Here is a 22,292-nt window from a genome sequence, read left to right on the forward strand (position 1 = left end):
CATGTATTGACTGACGATTAGATTAAGGAAACTTGTGTTTCCGGATGGGATCACAATGCTAAGTGGAGGAGCTTCTGCTGGGTCCAAATCCGCGTGGGTATCATGGTATCATCCACCTGTCAGGGGAGGAGGAAGGCCCCAACTACGGTTTGTATGATGGCATCAGTGACGGATGACCTTCAGGTAGTCAGTCAGCACCTTCTGACCAAGTTTTGGAAATAAAATGGAGCCTCAATGCAGGTCCTACTGACTAAACCTGAGTAAGAAAGTAGCCATCATTCATTTCCTAGAACTTTACGAAAAGTGAATTGCTTATATGTGTGCTAGAGTGGAAAACCATGGGCACACTGAGAATGCTTCTTTTATGACCCCATGAAAGATTACAAGGAATTACTGTAACCCTATTAAGGTGTCCTCTGACTTCATCCTACACCTTCTGCATATATCTACGATACTCAGTAAGTGAATGAAGATGATCAGCAGAGGCGCGGGCCAATCAGGCTAAATCTAACAATAACAGTCCACTTTCCATTGCGGCCACCAGCACATTTCCCATACATCCGCCGTCTTTTTTAACTAAGTGTCCCGGGCTTTGGTTTTGCCCTCTGGTAGTACCTACCCCAAGATGCCTTCCATAGCGCCTACTTACATCTCCTCTCTACGGGCATCGTGCTTCTCCCTGGAACCCCATCAGAATAGTTCCCAAAATAGTCAAGTGACTCATTGGGCCTCATTACATGGAAGGCGGTAAGGGTTAACGGTCACCGGTAATGGTACCGGTGACCGTTACCGGTGACCGTTAACCCTTACCGCCTGATTACGAGGTCCCTTTGTGGGTTGGTACTTTAACGGCTGCTTTTTTAGCAGGCGTTAAAAACCAACCCGCAAAGGGACCAGGGTGCTAATTACGGTACCGCAAATTGCGGTACCGTAATTAGCACCTTCCCCATTCCCATTATGCCCTATGGGGCAAAAATGGGAATGGGGAAGGGCAATGGGGGAATTACCGCCCCACCAACCTTGGAATAGGGCGGTAATTCCCCTTTCCTCCAAGGCAGTGCCGGTATTTTACCGGCATGGACCAAGGTGCTAATAGCACCTTGGTCCACCGCCTACCATGTAATGAGGCCCATTGTGATCTCCCTTCACTATTTACTGTGGCCATTTTTGTAGTAATGGAAAATCGGTACACATGGTAGGTACGAAGCTGAATTCCCTTAAAGAAACGTCTATTGCCATCCCAGATATCTGTCATGGTGCTAATATAATGAATGGCTATTCTTGGGCCTATATTAAGTTAGGGCAAGCAGGCCATTATTGGTGGGTGAAAAGCTACCCAGAGCCACCATTAGTGCTACTAGCCTTCAGAACTCTGAGTCAGTAACATCAATTGGCAAGTCACAAAAAAAACATTTGCTTGTTACATGGTTTAGTTAGGTCAGGAACTTATGAGGTTTTGGTTTCAAGCAGAAGTGTGTATAGTTGTTGTTGGTATGTCGTAAAAACATTGAAAAAGTATAGTTATTGTTTTGTGGAAGCCATTAGAGATGTGATGTTTTTACTGTTAGTATGGATTATTTCTTTTAATGTTTAAGTTTCTCTTTTGGGTTTGGGTTACAGCTACTTTTTTTTGTAATTCTCTAACAAATTGAGCTAATTGCATAGTATGCTCGTGCATTTACAATTCATGAGGGAGGACAGAGGGAACAAAAAGAAGATACATTAATTGAATGATGTGTTTTGTTTACTCGTGGGATTGACATGTTGCTGGAACAAAGGGAATTGACTGATGGGAAGGAAATCCAACTGACAAACTAATTCCCCAGCAACTCATTGATGTGTGTTAATTTGCAGGCAACTGTCGGTAACAAGCCATTGCTTATGTTACTTCTGTGAACTGATTGGATATGCCCAGTGCTCTTTGGCCTTTAAGCAGTATTAAAGCATGTAATATATGGCCACACTTTGTCAGAGGAAATATTTGATCTCATATCTATTTATAAACATGTAAGAACACATAACAATTGTGTTGTTCACGACACATGGCTCATTTCTCTGAACATTCTGCATCATATCAATTTCCATTGTCTTCAGAATTTGGGACTTCGCCATTTTCGTTTTCATTTTCGTCAACTGTCTCTTTCCTGTCGTTGTTCCGCACCGCGGCCTCAAGAGCCTTCTGCCTCCTGTAGAAGTGCGAGAACTTGTTGAAGATAATCGTGATGGGCAAGGCAACCACCAAAATCCCACCGAGGATGCACCCCGAAGCAGCTAGTTTGCCAGCCACAGTTACCGGCACCACATCCCCGTAGCCTACAGTCGTCATGCTCACGGTGCCCCACCACCAGCAAGCTGGGATTGTGTCGAAACCAGCGTCTTCATCCATTTCCGCGGTGTAGGCCACGCCAGAAAAAACACAGACTCCCACCGCCAGGTAGAGGAACAGCATGCCAACTTCTCTGTAGCTGTGCTGAAATAAAAGAGGAAACACCGACAAAAGATTAATAACCGAACTTTAGACAGAGTCATTAAATACAGCTTTGATGACAGACAATGAATATATGCCATTGAGCCCGTATCGAACATGATAACTGCCCCAGTGAAGGATCGGTGAGACCTAGATGGGAAACTATAGCTAGCTACCCAACTTTAAGCCTTTGCATTTGTTTGATCTGTCTCGTGTATATTGTTATCTCAATAATAGGAAACTCCCTGGGGTAGGCAACCCTAGCTACCCATTATTAAGCCTTTGCATTTGTTTGATCTGTCTAATGTATATTATCATCTCAATGATAGGAAACTCCCTGGGGTAGGCAGCCCTAGCTACCCAACTTTAAGCCTTTGCATTTGTTTGATCTGTCTAATGTATATTATCATCTCAATGATAGGAAACTCCCTGGGGTAGGCAGCCCTAGCTACCCAACTTTAAGCCTTTGCATTTGTTTGATCTGTCTCGTGTATATTGTTATCTCAATAATAGGAAACTCCCTAGAGTAGGCAACCCTAGCTACCCATTATTAAGCCTTTGCATTTGTTTGATCTGTCTCGTGTATATTGTTATCTCAATAATAGGAAACTCCCTAGAGTAGGCAACCCTAGCTACCCAACTTTAAGCCTTTGCATTTGTTTGATCTGTCTAATGTATATTATCATCTCAATGATAGGAAACTCCCTGGGGTAGGCAACCCTAGCTACCCAACTTTAAGCCTTTGCATTTGTTTGATCTGTCTCGTGTATATTGTTATCTCAATAATAGGAAACTCCCTGGGGTAGGCAACCCTAGCTACCCATTATTAAGCCTTTGTATTTGTTTGATCTGTCTCATGTATATTGTTATCTCAATAATAGGAAACTCCCTGGGGTAGGCAACCCTAGCTACCCATTATTAAGCCTTTGTATTTGTTTGATCTGTCTCATGTATATTGTTATCTCAATAATAGGAAACTCCCTAGGGTAGGCAATGTGCAGCTCCCCAAATGTTTTGGCCTACAGCTACCAGCCAATGTAGTCATATAGAATCATTGGAATCGTAGACTAAACATCTGGCTGGGCACAGATTGCTTCTCTTTCCTCGGGGAGCTTGAAATCAAAAACCTACCTCTGAGCTCATGAGCTCATGATTGTTTCAATGGATTTGGTATTTATCTATGCTGCTGTTTTAGCATCTGTATTTTATTTTAAGTACTCGCTATTTTAAACATGTACATTTTATTGTGGAAACAATTGCGATTGGAACATTTTGTTAAGATTATCTAATCTATATGTATTGCTGAATATTATTGATGGTTATGCTTTTTATGAGATGTTTATCCCGAACTAAAGGTAAGGTAACAAAATACCTGCCTCAATTGGTTAACATTTCCAGGATGTTGGAATGCTTTTCCTGCTAACATTTTCTCAGTCGTGTGCTTTAATTTAACCCTTTCAATTAAGCTTTGGAGTTCAAAAAAGCACAATTAGCCTTTTACTTCTGACAATAAAGGGCAGTGATGGGAACTGTAGCTCTTATGGCTTCCGTGCCATTGTAAACAGAAGAAAACCAGAGTAATTCAAGACCAAATGTTATGAATCAATTTCTGAAACCTTTCTTGGAGCACAGCAGTGCGGAAATGGTCAGCTGTTCTGCATCTGCAGTAAGGTTTTGATTTTTGGTTTGGACCTATGGCCCTTTCATGTCATTCATGACTGGAATCTGGAAGCCCAGCAACCCGTGCAGTCCGTTGTTTGTGTTTGTTGGTTAGCTATGAACCGATGGCTTGCCTTTTACGTTACTGCTTTTGTGCTCTTGCCCACTACAGAGCAGGTACAGCACGCAAAGGAGTCCATGCCAAGCACTGACTTGGCCTTGATATGGCCAGCCACCTGCTTGCAGCGGTTGTACGGTTGCCAAGAATGCTGTCCTGCAAAAAACAAAGCACCATCTGTATTGCACCTCTGTGTTTGTGTTAAATATGGGTGAATTCAAATCGTTTCCACTCTAAGAAAACATGTTTGATTTATTTCTCTGCCCCCTTCCCCTGTACTCTATCGGAAACAGAATACGTCCAAGTACCAAGAAGACCCACTGTCCTGCAGACATTACCCACATTGTGGTTTCTCACTTATTCTGTTACCTTTATATTCTCTCTCTTTCTCTCTTTCTCTCTCATGAAATTCTGAGCCTGGGCTGGTAACATGGGCCAGGCGCAGCCACCCGCACCGTGATGTTGTACCAGGAGGGGATATATCATAAAAGAAGGATAAGATGGTAAACTTTCTCTACTTGCCCCTCTCTCTCCCCCATCAAGTAGAAACCTCGGAAAGATTTTCCAGGCACTACAAGTCTTGACAACATAGACTGCGTGCAACATTCCAAATTTCAAAAAATATTCTTGTTTTATTCAAAATATTTAAATTAAAACGTAAAATACTATCCTCACCTAACACAGTGTAAATGCTAACACTAAAACCTACAAAATCTAAAAAGCTGGACTTCAAAATAAACACGTACTCAAGACACAAACGAAATCACATATCACAATACACAAAAACCTAAATGTTTCAATAAAAAACATATAATCCAGGAGGGGGTACATGGGGCCTTACTCAGACCATCGAATCTCTCTCCAAGACTGTAGTCTGTCAGTGCGGACGGGACAGGGCCAGTTGCATGCTGTGCAACCCGGGCTACGCGAAGGTTCAAGCGGTGGCCGAGATACAGGTATAATAACTAAGATGGCAGGTGGCCCTGAAGAAGTCTCCGTCCACAAAGCTGCTAATCACTGATGTACCAAGCTGTATCCTACACGCATTATCGGGCTGTGATGCAAACACTCTTATCAAGGGCAGACCCAGGGGAGTTGCTAAGGCCCAATAAAAGCAGCAGGTGTTCAGAGAGTATTTGGGGTAAATGGAGAGTAAGTGGTGGCGCTAGTTCTTGGTGAAGTGAGGCGGGGGCACGTGGGCAGAAAAAAAGAAGTGTAAGAGGTGGAGCAGAAGGAGACGGGCAGAGGAGGCTGAGATGGAGGAGGATGTTGGATGGAGAAGAGCAGAGGAGGATGAGACAAAGCAGAAGGGGGGGGTTGGACGAAGAAGGAGAGAGGAGAAAGGAGGTGAGAAAACAGCAGAGGTCAAAAGAAAGACTGGAGCAATAGAGGGGTTTGGTAGGAACTATCAGAATGGGTCTGTATGAGAGATTGGAGCAAGTGTAGAGGTTGGCAAGAGATCCCATTAGGGGGTTGGAGGAGAGATTGATGTGAGAGAAGAGGTGAGAAAGAAACATCAGGAAGAGGTTGCAGATAATTTAAGAGAAAGGAAGGAGGTGGGGAGAAAGCACCAGAACTAGGGGGCAGGAGACTAAAAGAGTGGGGGGGGAGTTGGATGGGCATGCCAGAAGGAGGTGAGAGGAAATCTAAGGGGGAGAAGGACAATGGAAGGTGTCAGAAGAAAAGGACCTTAGAGTGAGGAAGAGGTTGGAGGAACGTGAAGGGGAGATGTTGGAGAGAGGATGGGGGGTGAAAGGAGGCACATGGAGGAGACATTGAAGAGTGGAAAGAGGTGCAAATGAGGTGTTCCGTGGAGGTTGAGAGAAGCTCTTCAGGAGAATGAGTGGAAGATCAGGAAAAGGCACACCTGAACCTTAAAATGGGATAGCCTAAGAACTGTGGAGGGTCAAACACATCGCGGTGCATCAAGAAGGTAAAAGAGGAGAGAATAAGAGGGGCAAGAGAGGTCCCCCCCTGGGCGCACACATGTGAGCCATCGAGGAGTAACGTGAGGACAGGAAATGAGTGGACAGTGGCAGGACCTGAGACAAGAAGGTGGTGAAGAAATAGAAGGAACGCCTCTAGGGCCACTCACACTTCTAGTTCAAGACCTTTCACAGCAAACTGTTCAATGTTTAAATCATTGTGGGAAATTGTACTTTGTAAAGCAGATTTGGCAAGTGAGTGTGCCCAGACATTAATGTGGCCTGCATTGACCCTGAAACTGTCCCGCACTGACCTTTTGGGTGGTCACTTTGGGGTTTGCCAATAGTCCAGTCTGAGCCTGCCTGGTGGCGGGCAGAGACCACAGAAGGCGTGAATGCCGGGAAGGAGGGCAAGATCAAATGCCCAATGACAGGGAATGGAGGAGACAAGCGAAAGGTGCAAGGGGCCCCAATAAAAACCAGGACTGTGAGTGACTGTGAGCTGATCAGCTACACCGGCAAGTGTACCTGTGACGAGATGGCCACTGAAGCTTTACATTGCGGGCCTTTATTTAGGGAAACAAATATGCATTTAAAGTGCAAAATACTTGAAGTGGATTTCAATATGACCCCAGTTGCATGAATGTGTTCCCTCTTTTATAAGTAAATGTTAATTGTAATTGTTTGAACCTTAAAAGGCCATGGAACGCTTTTGTGCTTTAAAGATTTAAAGTAAGAAACATATATACATTTTGGATCAAAGCCAACAACGGGAGAACACAAAATTATCAAACAATATCAAAATTCACATGGAGACCATAATGCACCCAATCCAGCTTTCAGAAGCAACCCTGGCAGCCTGTGCAGTTCGTGGCGACAATGCAATGCAGCACACTGCCTTTTGAGCACACTGCCTTTTGGGGAATGGACGTGCTTTGACTTTGTATTTAAACAGTTAAAATCTAAATTTTGGTTGAATGCTTCATGCGCGTGAACTGCAGGATCAAACATGGAAACCGGAGTCTTCCGGAAGAGTGAAGGCGCGTAGCCATAATCTGGAGATGTAACTTCCAGGCTAGTGGAATTGGATTTCAGTTGATCCTTTCTGATCCCACGTCCCTTTATTTCTATGCACATCAAGGCAGATTGTAGCATCCGCATTAATGGAGTTCAGCCATGCAACCTAATCACCCTCGGTCTTTGCTACGGTGTCCTTGAATGTTCAAGCCAAGGGCTATAAAGCGCGCGCATAGCGCTCTGGAAAAGGAAAACAGAAGTGAGAAGAAATTTGGTCTGCAGAAAATCTATGAACAGAAACTATTTAAAGGTAGGCGACGTAGCAGCAGAATGTTTTGATGCTGTGATATTGGTGCTCTTGGAAAGTGTATGCAGTGCCAGCGATGACACATTGAGGCGCATAGCAAGAGTCAATCTGTGCACAGCATTCGGGATCCATATCCAGGAAAATGGGATTATTTTATTGTTTGTTCCAATACCAGGAGCGGAGTGAAAACGAGGTGTAAAAAGGGTTACACCCTAGGAGAAGGAATGAGAAATACGTTTCCACTTCCCCTCTCCACCACCAGATTAGCATACAACTAATGGATTTTTAGCCTAGCTAAATCCAGGTGGATCCCATTGTAAACACCATTTTCTAAGCATAAACGTCAGGTGGCATCTACAGTTTTTGCAACAAAATTGAGTGTTTGGAAGGTTTTGTTTTGAACTCTGTCTTTGCAAAGACTGAATAAGGCATGCAGGAGACCCAACAGCACGTAAATTCTAACGTTAATGTCCCGCTCCATGCAATCGGCATTACTATCAAATTCTGATATGTAGACCACAAAAGCTTTCTTACAAAATATTTGCACCAAATGCTTAGTTGATCCCTGGAGGCGTGTCTACCTCAAAAGAATCATTGCACAATATGTTCTACCCTCATCCATTTGCACTCTTGACTCTCACCCATTTGCACTCTTGACCCTCACCCATTTGCACTCTTGACCCTCACCCATTTGCACTCTTGACCCTCACCCATTTGCACTTTTGAATGGATGATCTCTAGGTGAAAAAGTCTCGCAAGCAGTTTTGACACTCTCAATTAACCAGATAAAGGTGCATGACAGAGACTTTATCACTTGTACATTCATAGGCGCCGGGTACACAGGGGCAAAGTGGACAGCTGCCCCCGTTCTCCTTGAACAACAGGTGCAGGAGTGTCATGTTGTCCCCCCCCCCCGAATACCTCATGAACCAAAAAAAGCCCTCCTGAACATTAGCTCAATTGCTCTCGCCATTTCTCTTCCACGTAGCTCACCTGAATGGCAAACAAATTCATTTTTCCACTAATGTATAAATTCTTTTCGGAATCTCATCCATAACATTCTTATTTTTATCTCAATCTCCCAGAAAGGGTTCCTGCTTCTGGTACTCTCGGAGCCGTAAGCTACTTAAGCAACAATGCAGGCAAAACAATTGTGTCGAAAACTAGAAGCACAGATCATCTACAGGGCACCCGTGCCGCACTTCTTGCATACAAAAAAGCCATCCTGACAGCCAAAAGTGACTTTCTCTTTACTGGTATTAACTTGGCTGTTTATAGACCCGCTAAACTCTTTTCTATGGTCCAGACATTTACCCCCCCCTGCCCTCAAACACCCATCCCCGTGCTTTAGCCGGCAAATGCAACTTACAGTTAAACTGGCCAATGAATTCAACAAATTCGTTCTCAATAAAACCAAGCCGATTCACACCTCAATAAATGAGGCCACACTAAACAGACCCAGTACCACATTTGCCGAACCCTCTCTGCCCCCTTGCCCTTTTATCTTCAATGAAGTTTCAGCTGACCATATTCTCCCGCTACTTTCTACACTCAAGCTCACATGTTCTCCAAAGGCTCCACTCCCAGTACTACTGGCTCAGGCCAAGCCTCTGAGCCTTGCTAACTGTGTTACCAGCCTTATCAACCTTCCATTCAAGGAAGGGGTCTTTCCCTTGGCCTTAAAGGTGCTCTTATTACTCCACTCTTAAAAAAATGTCATCTTGCCCTCAACAACTATCGGCCAATAGCGGGCATGCCATGGATGGCAAAAATCATTGAAAGGACAGCTACCCAACAATTTACGTCTTTTATCAAGGCTAATCATCTACTCCATCATCTTCAATCGGGCAATCGCCCTAACCATGGCACCGAAACTGCGTTTGTCGCTGTCTCAGATGGTCTTTTAAAGCATTCCGATCAAGGCCACCTATCTCTCTTAGTTATGCTGGATCTCTCCACTGCCTTCGATACGGTGGATCTTTCCATTCTTTTATCATGACTCACTCATACAGTATGGATTCAGCAAGCAACCCTGCAATGGTTCTGCAGCTTCCTAGCCGGATGCTCCACAAACTGTTAAACTCAGATCCTTTCTTTCATCCCCAGCAACAGTTACCTGCGGTGTTCCACACGGATCCTCTCTGTCTCGCCTTCTTTTTAACATTTACATTCTCCCACTTATGTCCACTAACGCCAATTTTAATACGTGTTTTCATTCATACGCTGATGACATTCAACTATACATTAAAGTCTCTGGACCAGAAGATAGCTTCCATCAGCTTCAGGCCTTTATCGATCAAGTTAAACTTTGTCAATCTTCAATCTTCAGCGCAATACCTCTAAGACAGAAGCAATGTTCCTTTGCCCCAAATACCTTCTTCAAAATAAATATAGAAGAGAATGCAGGCAATGTTCTACATTCTAACAAATCTCAAATTATATTTTGATCATGTCTGCCAATACTAATAAATGATATAATTGCTCAAGAGGGTCATTTGGTATTGCGTCAGCTTTCAAACTTGAATGCACACTTTGAGTCAATAGGGTGATGTGAACATTTTAATCCAATTTTCTTATCTCATTGATCATGGCTTAAAAATAAAAGAATTTGTTAACCTCTACACGTGTTTCTCCACCGTGGTTCCAGTGGGTCATCAGGAGGTCACAACTTAAATGTAGCCTTCTTGTTATTCTGTTGCAAGTAGTCTTGCAAATAAAAATTCTAAAATGTTTCTTCCAAAAGGTGCTCCTTAGATATATGGGGTATCCTGGTTAATAAGGGTGTTTCACAACCATGAGGACAACTGTATCCTTGAGCAACTTCTTCAAAATCCCGATTGTTACCTGTTACCTCCTTCCCTGTTTGGTATCCTGACCACTCTAACCACCAAAATAAAGAATCTTGGGATACTTTTAGACCCAGGGATGTCCTTACTCAATCAAGTTAATGCCAGTGTTAGGCAATTCTTCTTAAGCATCCACCTCTTATGGCATTTTCTCCCCTACCTACCACACAATGACAATGCCCTGGTGGTTGGAGCACTGGTCAGTATTTTGCATTGTATGGTTGTACTGGGTTTATAGTCAAAGTTTCGACAGTCATAGGGCCTCATTCCGAGTACGGCGCTAACCAATGGCGCTATTAACGCCTTGGTTGACGCCGTACCCGGACCGGCAGCGCCTTGGTGGTTGGCGGAATTACCGCCCCATTCCAAGGTTGGCGGGGCGGTAATTCCCCAATCCCCATGTACCCTTCCCCATTCCCATTCTTGCCCCATAGGGCATAATGAGAGTGGGGAAGGCGTCAATTACGCCACCGTAAATTACGGTGGCGTAATTAACATCAAGGTCCCTTAGCGCCATGGTATTTAACGCCTGCTAAAAGCAGGTGTTAAAAGCACCATGGCGCTAAGGGAACTCGGAGTATGGCGGTAGGGGATTACCGCCACCGCTCTCGTTAGCGGTGGCCGCTATCCCTTACCGCCATACTCGGAATGAGGCCCATAGTGTCGAAATACAACAGTTTCGACTCAAAAGCATCGAAGAAAAAAAAAATTGAATGCATTCAAAAAATACATAAAAAAATGCATTTGAACATTTTCTTTCGATCCTTTTGTTTCGAAAGTATTGTATTTCGAAACTATGTATTCGAAACTTTGACTGGACACCGTTGTACTGACCTGTTGATTTGCTCTGCTTACTCTGAACACGTCCAAGAGACTCATCTATCTCTCCTGCTAGGCGAAGTCCCAATTGGCTCCCTCTTCAGTCACAGATCATGTTTAAAATCCTATGCCTGGTGTTCAAATGCATGCACAGTCTAGCTCCATCGTAACTTTTCCAGCCCTCCCGCTTTCTTCTCTCCTCTAATTCCTCCCGATATTAAGTTAAAAACAGTTGTAACTTATTTGAGAAAAAAAAGATCGATTTAGAAAGAACGCTCTGTGACCACACAGAGCAGTCTTTCTAAATCGAACTGTCAAGCCACTGCCGCACACGAGTGTGAGCAGGGGCTGACAGGCGTGGGCAAGAGAGGAAAGGCGCATCCCATGAGGTAAGTGTTTAATGTTTTGTTTGTGTGCGTGTGTGTATATGTGTGTGTGTTTTGGGAATGAGTCTTTATTGGGCAGGGCCGGGGTGTTGGGTTAGGAAATCGGGGCGTGAGGGTTAATAGAAAGCTGGCTAGAGAGGGTGGGGTTGGGGAGTGGATAGGCTACTGAGGGCGGGGGCGAGGAGACGGTCAGAATACAATATTTTGGCATTTTAAGGGCCACACAAAAACAGGAGAAAAAAATCAGTCAGTTTTGTGTTCGGCCTTTAAAATGCGGCAATATCACGTAGAACCATTCCTCCTTTAGTATCCCTACCGGTCGCCACACTTCTAGAGGAAATAGGCGTTTCTCAGTGCTTGGACCCAAGCTCTGGAATAGCCTCCCTTTATCCCTCAGAACTCCCTCATAGCTTTCCGCAAACATCTCAACATGCTCCTTTTTACTTAACTCTTGACTATTAGAACTATTTCAATACTAGGCAGGTCTCTGACATCCTTATACAGTAGTTCATGTGCTTTTCCACCTGCGCGCAGATGCAGTGCACACCTCCAGGTGTTATGCACGGTACAAATCTCCAGTAACATAACATAACAATGCCCATGATCATCATGCTACTGAAAGGGCACGTCATGCTGTGCACTACGTGAAAGATGTAAGTATGTTTTTAATCAAACCTTAACTCTTTCACCTAGTGTACGAACAAGGGGGCGATGTCTGGCCCCTGGCACCCAAGTGTACCAGCCACCTCTGCGTTTGGCTATTAATATGCATTAATGATACCAAAAGAGAACCTGTTCATACTGGATCTTCCAATATAAGGTAGTATCCCAATGTAAGCTAGTATGTGTGTTTCATGTGCGCCTTGAGGCCTACAGGCGATGTGGCATGTCAATCAAGAATTGAAATAAATAAAGACCATAGTCTGCTTTGCCCTTAATAAAATCTCATACCACAGGAAGAAAACATGTTATTGCTGGCTGCACAAATGCTTCCCACGCTATCATGTAAGAAAACCTTTCATGTTGACTTTGCTCTTACGCCAGTAAAAATATCCATACCTCAATAAGAAAACATTTTCCTTTCTGGCTGCATAAATACCTGCCCTTTCCCCACCATCTAAGAGCAATCATCATGTTGACTTTGCAATTAATGCCAGTAAAAAATGCAATGCCACAGTATAGTATTAGCCAGTATCATATTAGCCAGGACTTGCCCTTAATGTGATTAAAAAGCCATGCCATAGTAACAAAATGCCCAGGTTGCCTATCCCATTAAAACACCCCAACCTTCCTTCACATGATAACCTCATCAAGTTGGCTTTACCCAACAATGTCAGTAAACATATCATGTCACTCACTGTAAGAACATGTCCATGCGCCAATGCCCCCTGGGCCCCATTCTGCATTCATACCCACCATTTACCCACTAGTCATTCACCCATACAAATTCTCTCACTCAATCATTAACAGCAAAGCACACCCAGAACATTCATACTGCATTCTCATTCACACAACACACACACTCACATGAAAAACAACGTTTCAATTAGGGAAGTCATATTTCCTCTAGTTTGATTAACACAAGGGAAGTTGTGTTCCTGTGAAATGAATATATGAAGCATATCAGTTTAATTATCTCATAGCTCCTCTCCCCTGTGGAGATTATGTAAGTACTTGCATGGAGGATATTTGCAAGTGCGACCAAAAACGAAAATAACAAAACATCCTGATCGAGCGAAGGCAGTCTCGGAAGGCAAGTAAGTAAGCTATGGCTGTCTACACCCTCACTGGGCGTGACAGGGCTGCCCCCTCCTCTCCTGCTGGGCTCAGTGTTCGTGAAGTGTTAGCATACATCTCGCAATACCAGCAGCTGCTGTGGCTGTCTAGAGCCTCACTGGGCGTGGCAGGGCTTCCCACTCCTCTCCTGCTGGGCTCAGTATTGGTGAAGTGTTAGCATGCATCTCGCAATACCAGCAGCTGCTGTGGCTGTCTAGACCCTCACTGGGCGTGGCAGGGCTGCCCCCTCCTCTCCTGCTGGGCTCAGTGTTCGTGAAGTGTTAGCATGCATCTCGCAATACCAGCAGCTGGGGTGGCTGTCTAGACCCTCACTGGGCGTGGCAGGGCTTCCCACTCCTCTCCTGCTGGGCTCAGTATTGGTGAAGTGTTAGCATGCATCTTGTAATACCAGCAGCTGCTGTGGCTGTCTAGACCCTCACTGGGCGTGGCAGGGCTGCCCCCTCCTCTCCTGCTGGGCTCAGTGTTCATGAAGTGTTAGCATGCATCTTGCAATACCAGCAGCTGGGGTGGCTGTCTAGACCCTCACTGGGCGTGGCAGGGCTTCCCACTCCTCTCCTGCTGGGCTCAGTATTGGTGAAGTGTTAGCATGCATCTTGTAATACCAGCAGCTGCTGTGGCTGTCTAGACCCTCACTGGGCGTGGCAGGGCTGCCCCCTCCTCTCCTGCTGGGCTCAGTGTTCATGAAGTGTTAGCATGCATCTTGCAATACCAGCAGCTGCTGTGGCTGTCTAGACCCTCACTGGGCGTGGCAGGGCTTCCCACTCCTCTCCTGCTGGGCTCAGTGTTCATGAAGTGTTAGCATGCATCTTGCAATACCAGCAGCTGCTGTGGCTGTCTAGACCCTCACTGGGCGTGGCAGGGCTTCCCACTCCTCTCCTGCTGGGCTCAGTATTGGTGAAGTGTTAGCATGCATCTCGCAATACCAGCAGCTGCTGTGGCTGTCTAGACCCTCACTTGGCGTGGCAGGGCTTCCCACTCCTCTCCTGCTGGGCTCAGTGTTGTTGAAGTGTTAGCATGCATCTCGCAATACTAGCAGCTGCTGCCTTCCAAGTGGCAAGGCCGCCTCATAACCATCCCCTCTTGATTGTGGTGACAGTAGACACACCGTGCTCGTTGTTCTCCATTTGCTATTTTCTACTTTTTTCTCTTTAATTTGTTTCTGCTTTTTTCCTTTAACATTTTGGATTTCACTTTATTTCGATGTTTTCCTGATTTTGTTTCCTTCTGAATCTTTTTTCCAGATACCTCACCAGTCATTCCTCCCTTTTTCTTTGCCTCTTTCTTCTGCCTATCAACCACCTACCCCCATTATTTTTTTGCTGTCTCTGTCTCCCTCTCGCTCTTAAGTGGTGAGTCAGCGCCCAAATGAGATAGGGTTGCATAGCGCTGGCTGTTTTAAACCAGTGCCCACTGACTCAAACTCAGTAAGATAGCTCAGCATGTTAATGCACCTGCAGTGTAAGGCTGTGTGCAAGCAGGGTATGCAGCTGCCTATGAGACTGGTACCGAGGAAGGAAGGTGGGTGAATGCATGGAGTGAGAAAGAGAAAGGCAAGGAGTGGGCTATAGATAGAAAAGTTGAGAGTAGAGGAGGGAGGGGAGGGTGGGGAGAGAAAAGGCATGGGTAACTAGGTTTGGGAAGGGGTGAGCAAGAAAGAAAGAATGAGTGAGAGATCGGGAATTAATGTGCAGAAAGAGAGAGGAGAGATGAGAGGGAGGTAGAATGATGGGATGTGAGTTGGAGGGATGGAAGGAGCAAAGGGAAGCCAAATTAAGCATTTGAGGGATGGAGAAAGTTAGGGGAAGAAGAGGGAGGTACAGATGGGAAAAGAGAGGGAAAGTGGTAGAGGGTAGCAGTGGGAGGATGGAGGGATATTGGAAGGAGGAGTGAAATGGGAGGGGGTAAGGGAATGCGAGTGCAGAGGGGCAGATGCAAAGATTGTGTATGTAGTCGAAGTGGCCCTTCATGGTGCAGGACCTCTGCCCCCACACATCTACATACAGACAAAAATCCTGAGGAAAAAAGGTATAAAACAGAAAAATAATCAATACCCCTGCAGAGGCGGCAAGGACCCAGGAAGGGATTTGCCACCCTCCATACGGTGCAGCAGAACCACAGGCCTTTTGAAGCATGATGCCTCTCTTAGGCACTCCTAATGGGTCTAAAACCTTCCAATAGTTACTCTGACGACCATAGATTCTTCTAAGTCTCCCAGGGACAGCGACAGAGCCTTTCAACATTTTCAGTTAAAATGAGCCCTGAGCCTCATGGGGGCCTCATGTTTGCAGTGTTATGGCACAGCAACATGGTCCTTTAATTCAGGAAATTAAATGTGTGCTATGAAGAGCACGCATTACAGGCTGCGTTTGATTGTGCCTTCAGGCCATCACCTCCTTCTGGCCTCTTGCTGTATCCAGCAACCTTCTTAGCAACTCGTTGCATTTGACTCCGATTTCCTCTCCGTTAGCACTCTAATGTCAAAGCGCAATTAGAAGCTGTTTAGTTGTCATTTAGGGGTCGATTCATGGAGCAAATATACACCGAAAATCCCAGCGCAAGCAGGCGCAAGGTAGCGCAAGCGTGAGAAACGCAGCGCACCCGCACGCATGCGATTCAAGGAAGACGCTGCGCGTGTTTCCCGCTGTCCGTGTGCCCAATCCTGCCATGGCGCACGCAGGCACACACGGCGTGCGCTACGCGCACAGCAAAAGCGCACATAGCGCGGCGCACACAACCAAAGAGGGCGGAACAGTGGGCGTAACACGCGGAATGGGGAATAACGCGTGAAAAAGAAGGCTTAACTGGGGAAGTACTGCAGGGAACTACACGTAACGCCCACACGCACGCCAACAACCCGTATTCATGGATTCGAATACGGGAAACCCACGCATGGCAAAAGACGCACACAGGCGTCAACGCGTCCGCCACACGAAGGCAGGCGGAAGCGTCCCGCGCACAGCATAAAAGTGCACGCAAACAACAAACACGTGTATACAGCTATGATGAATGCCCCATTTGTCGCAGCACTGTTCGTGGGACACCGCAGGAGGAGGAGAATAGCCAGGGCACGCATTTTCGCACCACGGACAAGCCTTTTTGGGATGCCTGACGACCAGGTCTACAGCAGGTATAGGTTTCAACCCCATATCATCCTAGACCTGGTCAGGGAGTGGGAAGATGACCTTACATCCCCCACCCTTTGCTCCCAAGCATTGAGCCCCTTGGAGAAGCTGCTCAATGTCCTGCATTTTTTGGCCACTGGGTCATTTCAGCGGACTACTGCCATAGTGGGGGGGGGTCTCACAGGCCACGCAGTCACGCTGCCTACACGAGGTACTGGCAATCCTGACAGCGCGCCCCTCAGTCCGCAGGCACATATACATGCCCAGAACACTCACAGAAAGGCAGGCCGTTGTCCTGGATTTTTTCAGGGTGGCACACTTCCCCAAAGTGCTCGGTGCCATAGATTGCATCCATGTGGCCCTACGTCCACCTAGGGCCACTGAGCACATCTACCGAAACCGCAAGCACTGGCATTCCATCAATGTACAGGTGGTATGCGATGCAAAGGGAATCATCACCTCTGTCTATGCAAACTACCCTGGCTCCACCCATGACAGTTTCATATACAGAATGTCTGCCCTGAGCCGGGCCCTGGAAGCTGGGCAGCATGGCGACACCTGGCTCCTAGGGGAGTACAAATGACCTTGCACATGCATGCATGTCACACACACACACACACACACACACAAATACACAAACCCCAATAATCACAACCATTTACTCCTCCCCAGGGGACAGTGCCTATCCTCTGAGCAACCACATGATGACGCCAATCCGGAACCCCACCACACCACCCCAGGTAAGATACAACGCCGCCCATATTGCAACCAGGGCCATAGTGGAGCGCACATTCGGAGTGCTCAAGTCACATTTCCGCTCCCTTGACCGCTCTGGCGGGCAGCTACTCTATGCACCACCAGTAGTATGCAGGATCATTGTGGCAGCATTTGTCCTGCACAATGTTGCAACACGGCAGGGCGTACTGGTGGACATGGTGGTGCCCCCACATCCCCAACCACAGGCACAGGCGCTGCCCATGGGAGGGGACAGGGCACGTGGCGAGGAAGCCCGGACCCAGCTTGTGGCCACATTTTTCACCTAAGTGCACACAGGCCTGGCACATACCAGGTGACAATCGATGATGACAAAGAGACAGTCAACTGTCACAACCCTACCACCCTGAGATAGTTGCCATGGAAGTGCCACATTGTCTGCATCCCTAGCTACTTAAACACAAGCTATCCTGTGTGACCAAAAGGCACACATATGACCTGACATGATATGGCCTATACACAAGTATTTCAAGGTGCGATGAGGCAGGGAGGGGGGAACAAGGGAAGACAGACAACGATACTACTAGGCCAGGCGTCATTTAGATTGTGCAAGTGCAGGGGTAGGGGGAAGGGAAAAGTGCAAGGGGAAGGGGGGGGAGTGCAGTACAGGGTAAGTAGAATAAAAAACAAATACATAGGCCAGCTGGTGGCAACTGCAAAGGTAAGTGCAGACAAGTGCTGGGAAGCGGGGACTGTAGGGATAGAGAGACAGTCCCGCAGTGCAGGGGTTGCCAGGGCGGCAGTGCAAGTGGAGAGTGGCTGGGCCAGGGACTGAGGTCGGTGAGAGGGGCCCAGTTGCAGATCCAGTGCAGTTCCAGTGAAGAAATTTGCAAGGGAGAGGCAGAGAGAAAGCAGAAGCAAAGAGGAAGGTCTTGAGGTGCTTCCCGAACCGGAGATGGTTCCCCTCAAGTTCCAGTGAGGCAGGAAGGCTGTTCCAGAGGGAGGCCCCTGCCGCGGAGAGAGATCTACCCCCAGGTAGTTGCTTTGAGAAGCGGATGACCCTGACATGCAAGGTGTGAATCACACACACCTGCAAAACAGGCCATGGCCATCATTGTTATGTCACTCAAATCCTCCCAAACCACAACATGACATGGCAAGCAATACCCATACACCAACACAGTAACAATAAGGTACACATTACCATGTCCAAAATGTACAGTGGCATCAGACAATGATGCCTGACATGGAATCAGATGAAATGACTGACCAACAACCTCCCACCCAAAATAAGTCATTTCCAAATGCATCACAAGAGTTGTAGACGTAACATAACAATGAATGCCTGTCTACATGCACATTGTGCATTGCAAAATCAACACTGCAGCTTCTGTGTGCTGTGTCCAACTCCTGCAACACACTGCTCAGCGCACAGCACAGTGAACAGCCATTGTGTGTGATGCACACCCTGAGCATCACATCTAAGCGACAGACCACATCAAAAAGCAAATTAGGCATGTACAGGATCCATAATTGGTCACAGAACATGTGCTGCAGGGACACAGTGGGCACCAGAAGGCAAACAGTGTACACGTTGATATGCAAGGGTGGTTGTACATGTAGTGCATCACAGTGCAAGTGTGTGGGTCAGCAAGGACATGCACTCAACATATGCATGTGCAATCAAGTGACCATCAGTGTCCTCTACACATCACATGTGAACATTCACCATGTGTACACCCCAGCATGTCAAACCACAGCTATCCCCTCGCACCTGAAAGGTAAACACAACACATGATCAGGCTTTGATCAGCAGAACACAACATGTACATAGGATACCACCATTACAATGTCAGGGTTCCCATCACACTGCAGGGCAAGGCAACTATCAACAACAACCCCCCTCCCTCACAAATCACCATGACCCACTGAACAACTGCACCTGGGTCACGGAGCCTTCAACCCTCAATTCCACCTGGCCACAGGATCACCTTTCCCCTTCGTCACCATCTCCCACCTTGTGTGTAAAAAGGTGCCTGCACCCTCAGAGTGCACACTCATTTGCAAAATCACAAAATCCAAGCCAGAAAAACGAACCAGAACACCCTCCAGTAGATGTCTTGACGTAGCAGTACCTCACAAAGGCCAAGTACTACCACAATGATGTAACAACCAAGGTAGCACAGTAAAACAATGTCACAACAGGATGTGAACCATGTGTGGTACATAACATAGAATGATGCACCATGAACGGATGTGTACTGTCACAGGTCCCGTGTACAGGCGCAGGAGTGTCACGAAACAACCACCCCCACCGTGTCCCGGGTGCCTGCAAGGTCAAACTCACACAGGCCTCTGAGACCCTGGTGGGGAAGGAGGGTCAGGGATATGCAGTCGGGACAGGTGTTGGCACACTGGATAACTAGAATGAGTGGCAGGAGAGGGGAGGAGGAATGACACATGAAAGTAGGGAATGCACGAAAATGTACTACCTGCATGAACACATACACAATCCAAACAAACTTGGACATCATTGTCATGGCCTTCTGTAGTCCAGGCTTAGGAGTGGCACGAACCAACCACCCCCTCTAGGGTTTTGGCTCGTGCAAGTTTGGGGCTTACACAGGCATCCACAACCCCAGCGGGGAAAGAGGGTTAGGGAACGTTGCTTGGATAGGTACGGGAAGCAGGAACACCGGGTAGAGGGTACAGGGTTCAAAATTGGATAGGATTCCGGGTGATTAGGTGAAAAAAAACATACCAAATTGAATTACACATTCATCCATGCATTAGTGCACCCCCCAGTAAGCCTATGCAGAGCAGTTTGAAAGAAAAACAACAAGACACTTAGCTCTGGTTTTGAGTGCTGGCCTCCTGCCTGCGCACTCTCAGGTCCGGTTACAGGAGCACTGCAATGCTGCAAAGAGAGCCACAGTCAACAACCTGTACGTGCCCATTACACAAAAACACACCACCAAACATGCTCCATAGCAACAAACTACTCTACAAACCGCCAATCTGGTGTAGATGCTTCGTACCCATATATAACATTACCCCTGTGATGGGTCATACACAGTCAATGCAGTAAGTCAGCCGCCGGTGGGTGCGTGGCAAATGGAACACCAATGTGTCACAATTCACACAACATGCAATGTTCCCTGGGTAAGCAGACAGACCCATATAGCAAGCCATGACTTCAGAGCAAGTCGCGTACCACCATGACCGAAACAAAGCTGGCAGTGCATGTATCAAAATGTACATGGAAATGAAATGCACTGCACCCGAGTATGTCCCTTGCTGTATGTCCCTGGGAGCTGCCCCTTTCCATGTCTCGGAAGGCTACATGGTTGATACAAGTACCTCAATGGACCTTGGTGTACCGGAGGGTATGTGCCACTGCCTCTGCAGGTGTCCCAGACAACCTTACAATCAACAGCCATCAGTCCACCAACACATCTGAGCTGCATTGTGTGCTTCAACACCAATATTCGTCCAAGCTCACCCTCAGTGCTGTGACTAAGCCTGCATGTGCAACTCGCCTGGTGCAAGCTTTGCTGTGTTGTGGCTCCCCTGTGCTGCTCACCTTGCCTGGAGTTCCTTGGAACATGTCAGCAGTTCTAGGATGTAGGTCTGCAATCCCTGTGCCTCTGCTTGTGCACACATGTGCATGTGGGCACCAACAAACGTGTCCAGAATTCCGACGTCCAATGGGCCATGTCTGCTGGCAAAGGTGCTCTGGAGGCTCATCCCCCTGCAGAAAGGGCATGAAACACATGATTAATGCTTTAAAGTCATCTTCTGTGTGTCTCTTCAGGCATCTCATTACTTGACCATGTCAGAGAGTTACATCAGAACTCACACCATCAGTCCGTGTTTCACATCCAAAGTGTGGAACACAATATCTACGGCATGAATTGCAACAAGCACGTGTACAGTAAAGATAAGAAACATACTACACAATGCATAGCAATGAATGTACACATTAATCATGAAACACCCCATCTAGCAAAAGCTGAACAGTGGACAATAACACCGAAATCATCCCCACTAGGGGGTGTCAACACAAGTCACACAGCACCAGACATGCCACAGATATGACAGTCCAGAGCCCTTGTGTAATAGGTTGTCACACCGAACCATCCTTGCGAGCCCATGGATAAGGGAGGCAGGAGTGGCATATGTGAGTCAAGGACCCCAAGCAGCAAACACATACACAAGACAAGCCTGAAGGGCCCAGCTGGAACAGACAGTGGATGCCTTCAAAAGCCACAAAGCACTGCACCGTCACATGAAAGCACAATAGACAAGCAATTTTAAACTACATTAACTAATTACACTAACTATGGAAAACCTACATTACCTAATTAAACTAACTATCAAACAGAAACTTAACTAACTAAACTAAAAGAAAAATCAAAAATGCCCCCATACGACCCGGGGGGGGCCAAGAGGGGGGAGGTACAGGGTGCTGCTCAACATCCACATGCGATGATGCTGAGCCAAAAAAAAACCTCCATGGGCTCAACGCCTGCACAGCCCGACCTATGTGGGAGATAGATGGTCGTCCAAGTTTGGCTCATCCTGGAAAGGAGGACGTGGCACAGTAGCCTGGCCACGCCTAGCCGCAGCTTGCCCCTCGTCGGCAGCAAGTCTGCCGGACGGGTGAGCCTGGTTCTGTGTGGCGATGCGACGTAGGTCTGCATGCACAACCTCACGTGATACACGTGCTTCCTCTTGCAAGGCAGGACGTGTAACACAGAGTTCCTCCTGCAAGGCCTGACTGGACAACCGCTGCACCTCCCGGCAAGCCTGTAGCTCAGCCGAGATGGTACGCTCAAGCCCGCTGCTTCTGGGACATCATAAGGACACCCAGAGTGGATTTGAGGGAAGCATACTCCTCCCTCAGGGCATCCATGTGCGCCTCTGTGTGAGCAGCAATTGCTTGACACAGAGACGACATTTCAGCCTGGCGTGCCCTGTCTGAGGCCGCCATGCCCAGCCTGAGCGAGCGGGCCGTGGACCGTGCCGCCTGCTGCTGGAGAAGCACCTGCCTAGCAGGGGGGAGCACAGATCGGGCCACACGCTCCATGCTCTCAGCGATGTTCTCCATTGCTG

At 47.0% G+C, this 22,292-nt stretch overlaps 1 protein-coding gene across 1 annotated transcript in view; it reads right to left on the bottom strand.

The window, feature by feature from the left end:
* Window positions 1–1,561: 1,561 nt before the first annotated feature.
* KCNS1 (potassium voltage-gated channel modifier subfamily S member 1) overlaps window positions 1,562–22,292 on the bottom strand; it is a 501,402-nt gene continuing 480,671 nt past the window's right edge. The window contains exon 5 of the mRNA XM_069651358.1: window positions 1,562–2,470. Coding sequence (XP_069507459.1) covers window positions 2,075–2,470 — 396 coding nt within the window. The 3' untranslated portion in view covers window positions 1,562–2,074. The remainder of the gene's footprint in view (window positions 2,471–22,292) is intronic.

The sequence above is a fragment of the Ambystoma mexicanum genome, chromosome 3p (genome assembly GCF_040938575.1).
Source record: "Ambystoma mexicanum isolate Mex_15411 chromosome 3p, UKY_AmexF1_1, whole genome shotgun sequence".
Lineage (NCBI taxonomy): Eukaryota > Metazoa > Chordata > Amphibia > Caudata > Ambystomatidae > Ambystoma > Ambystoma mexicanum.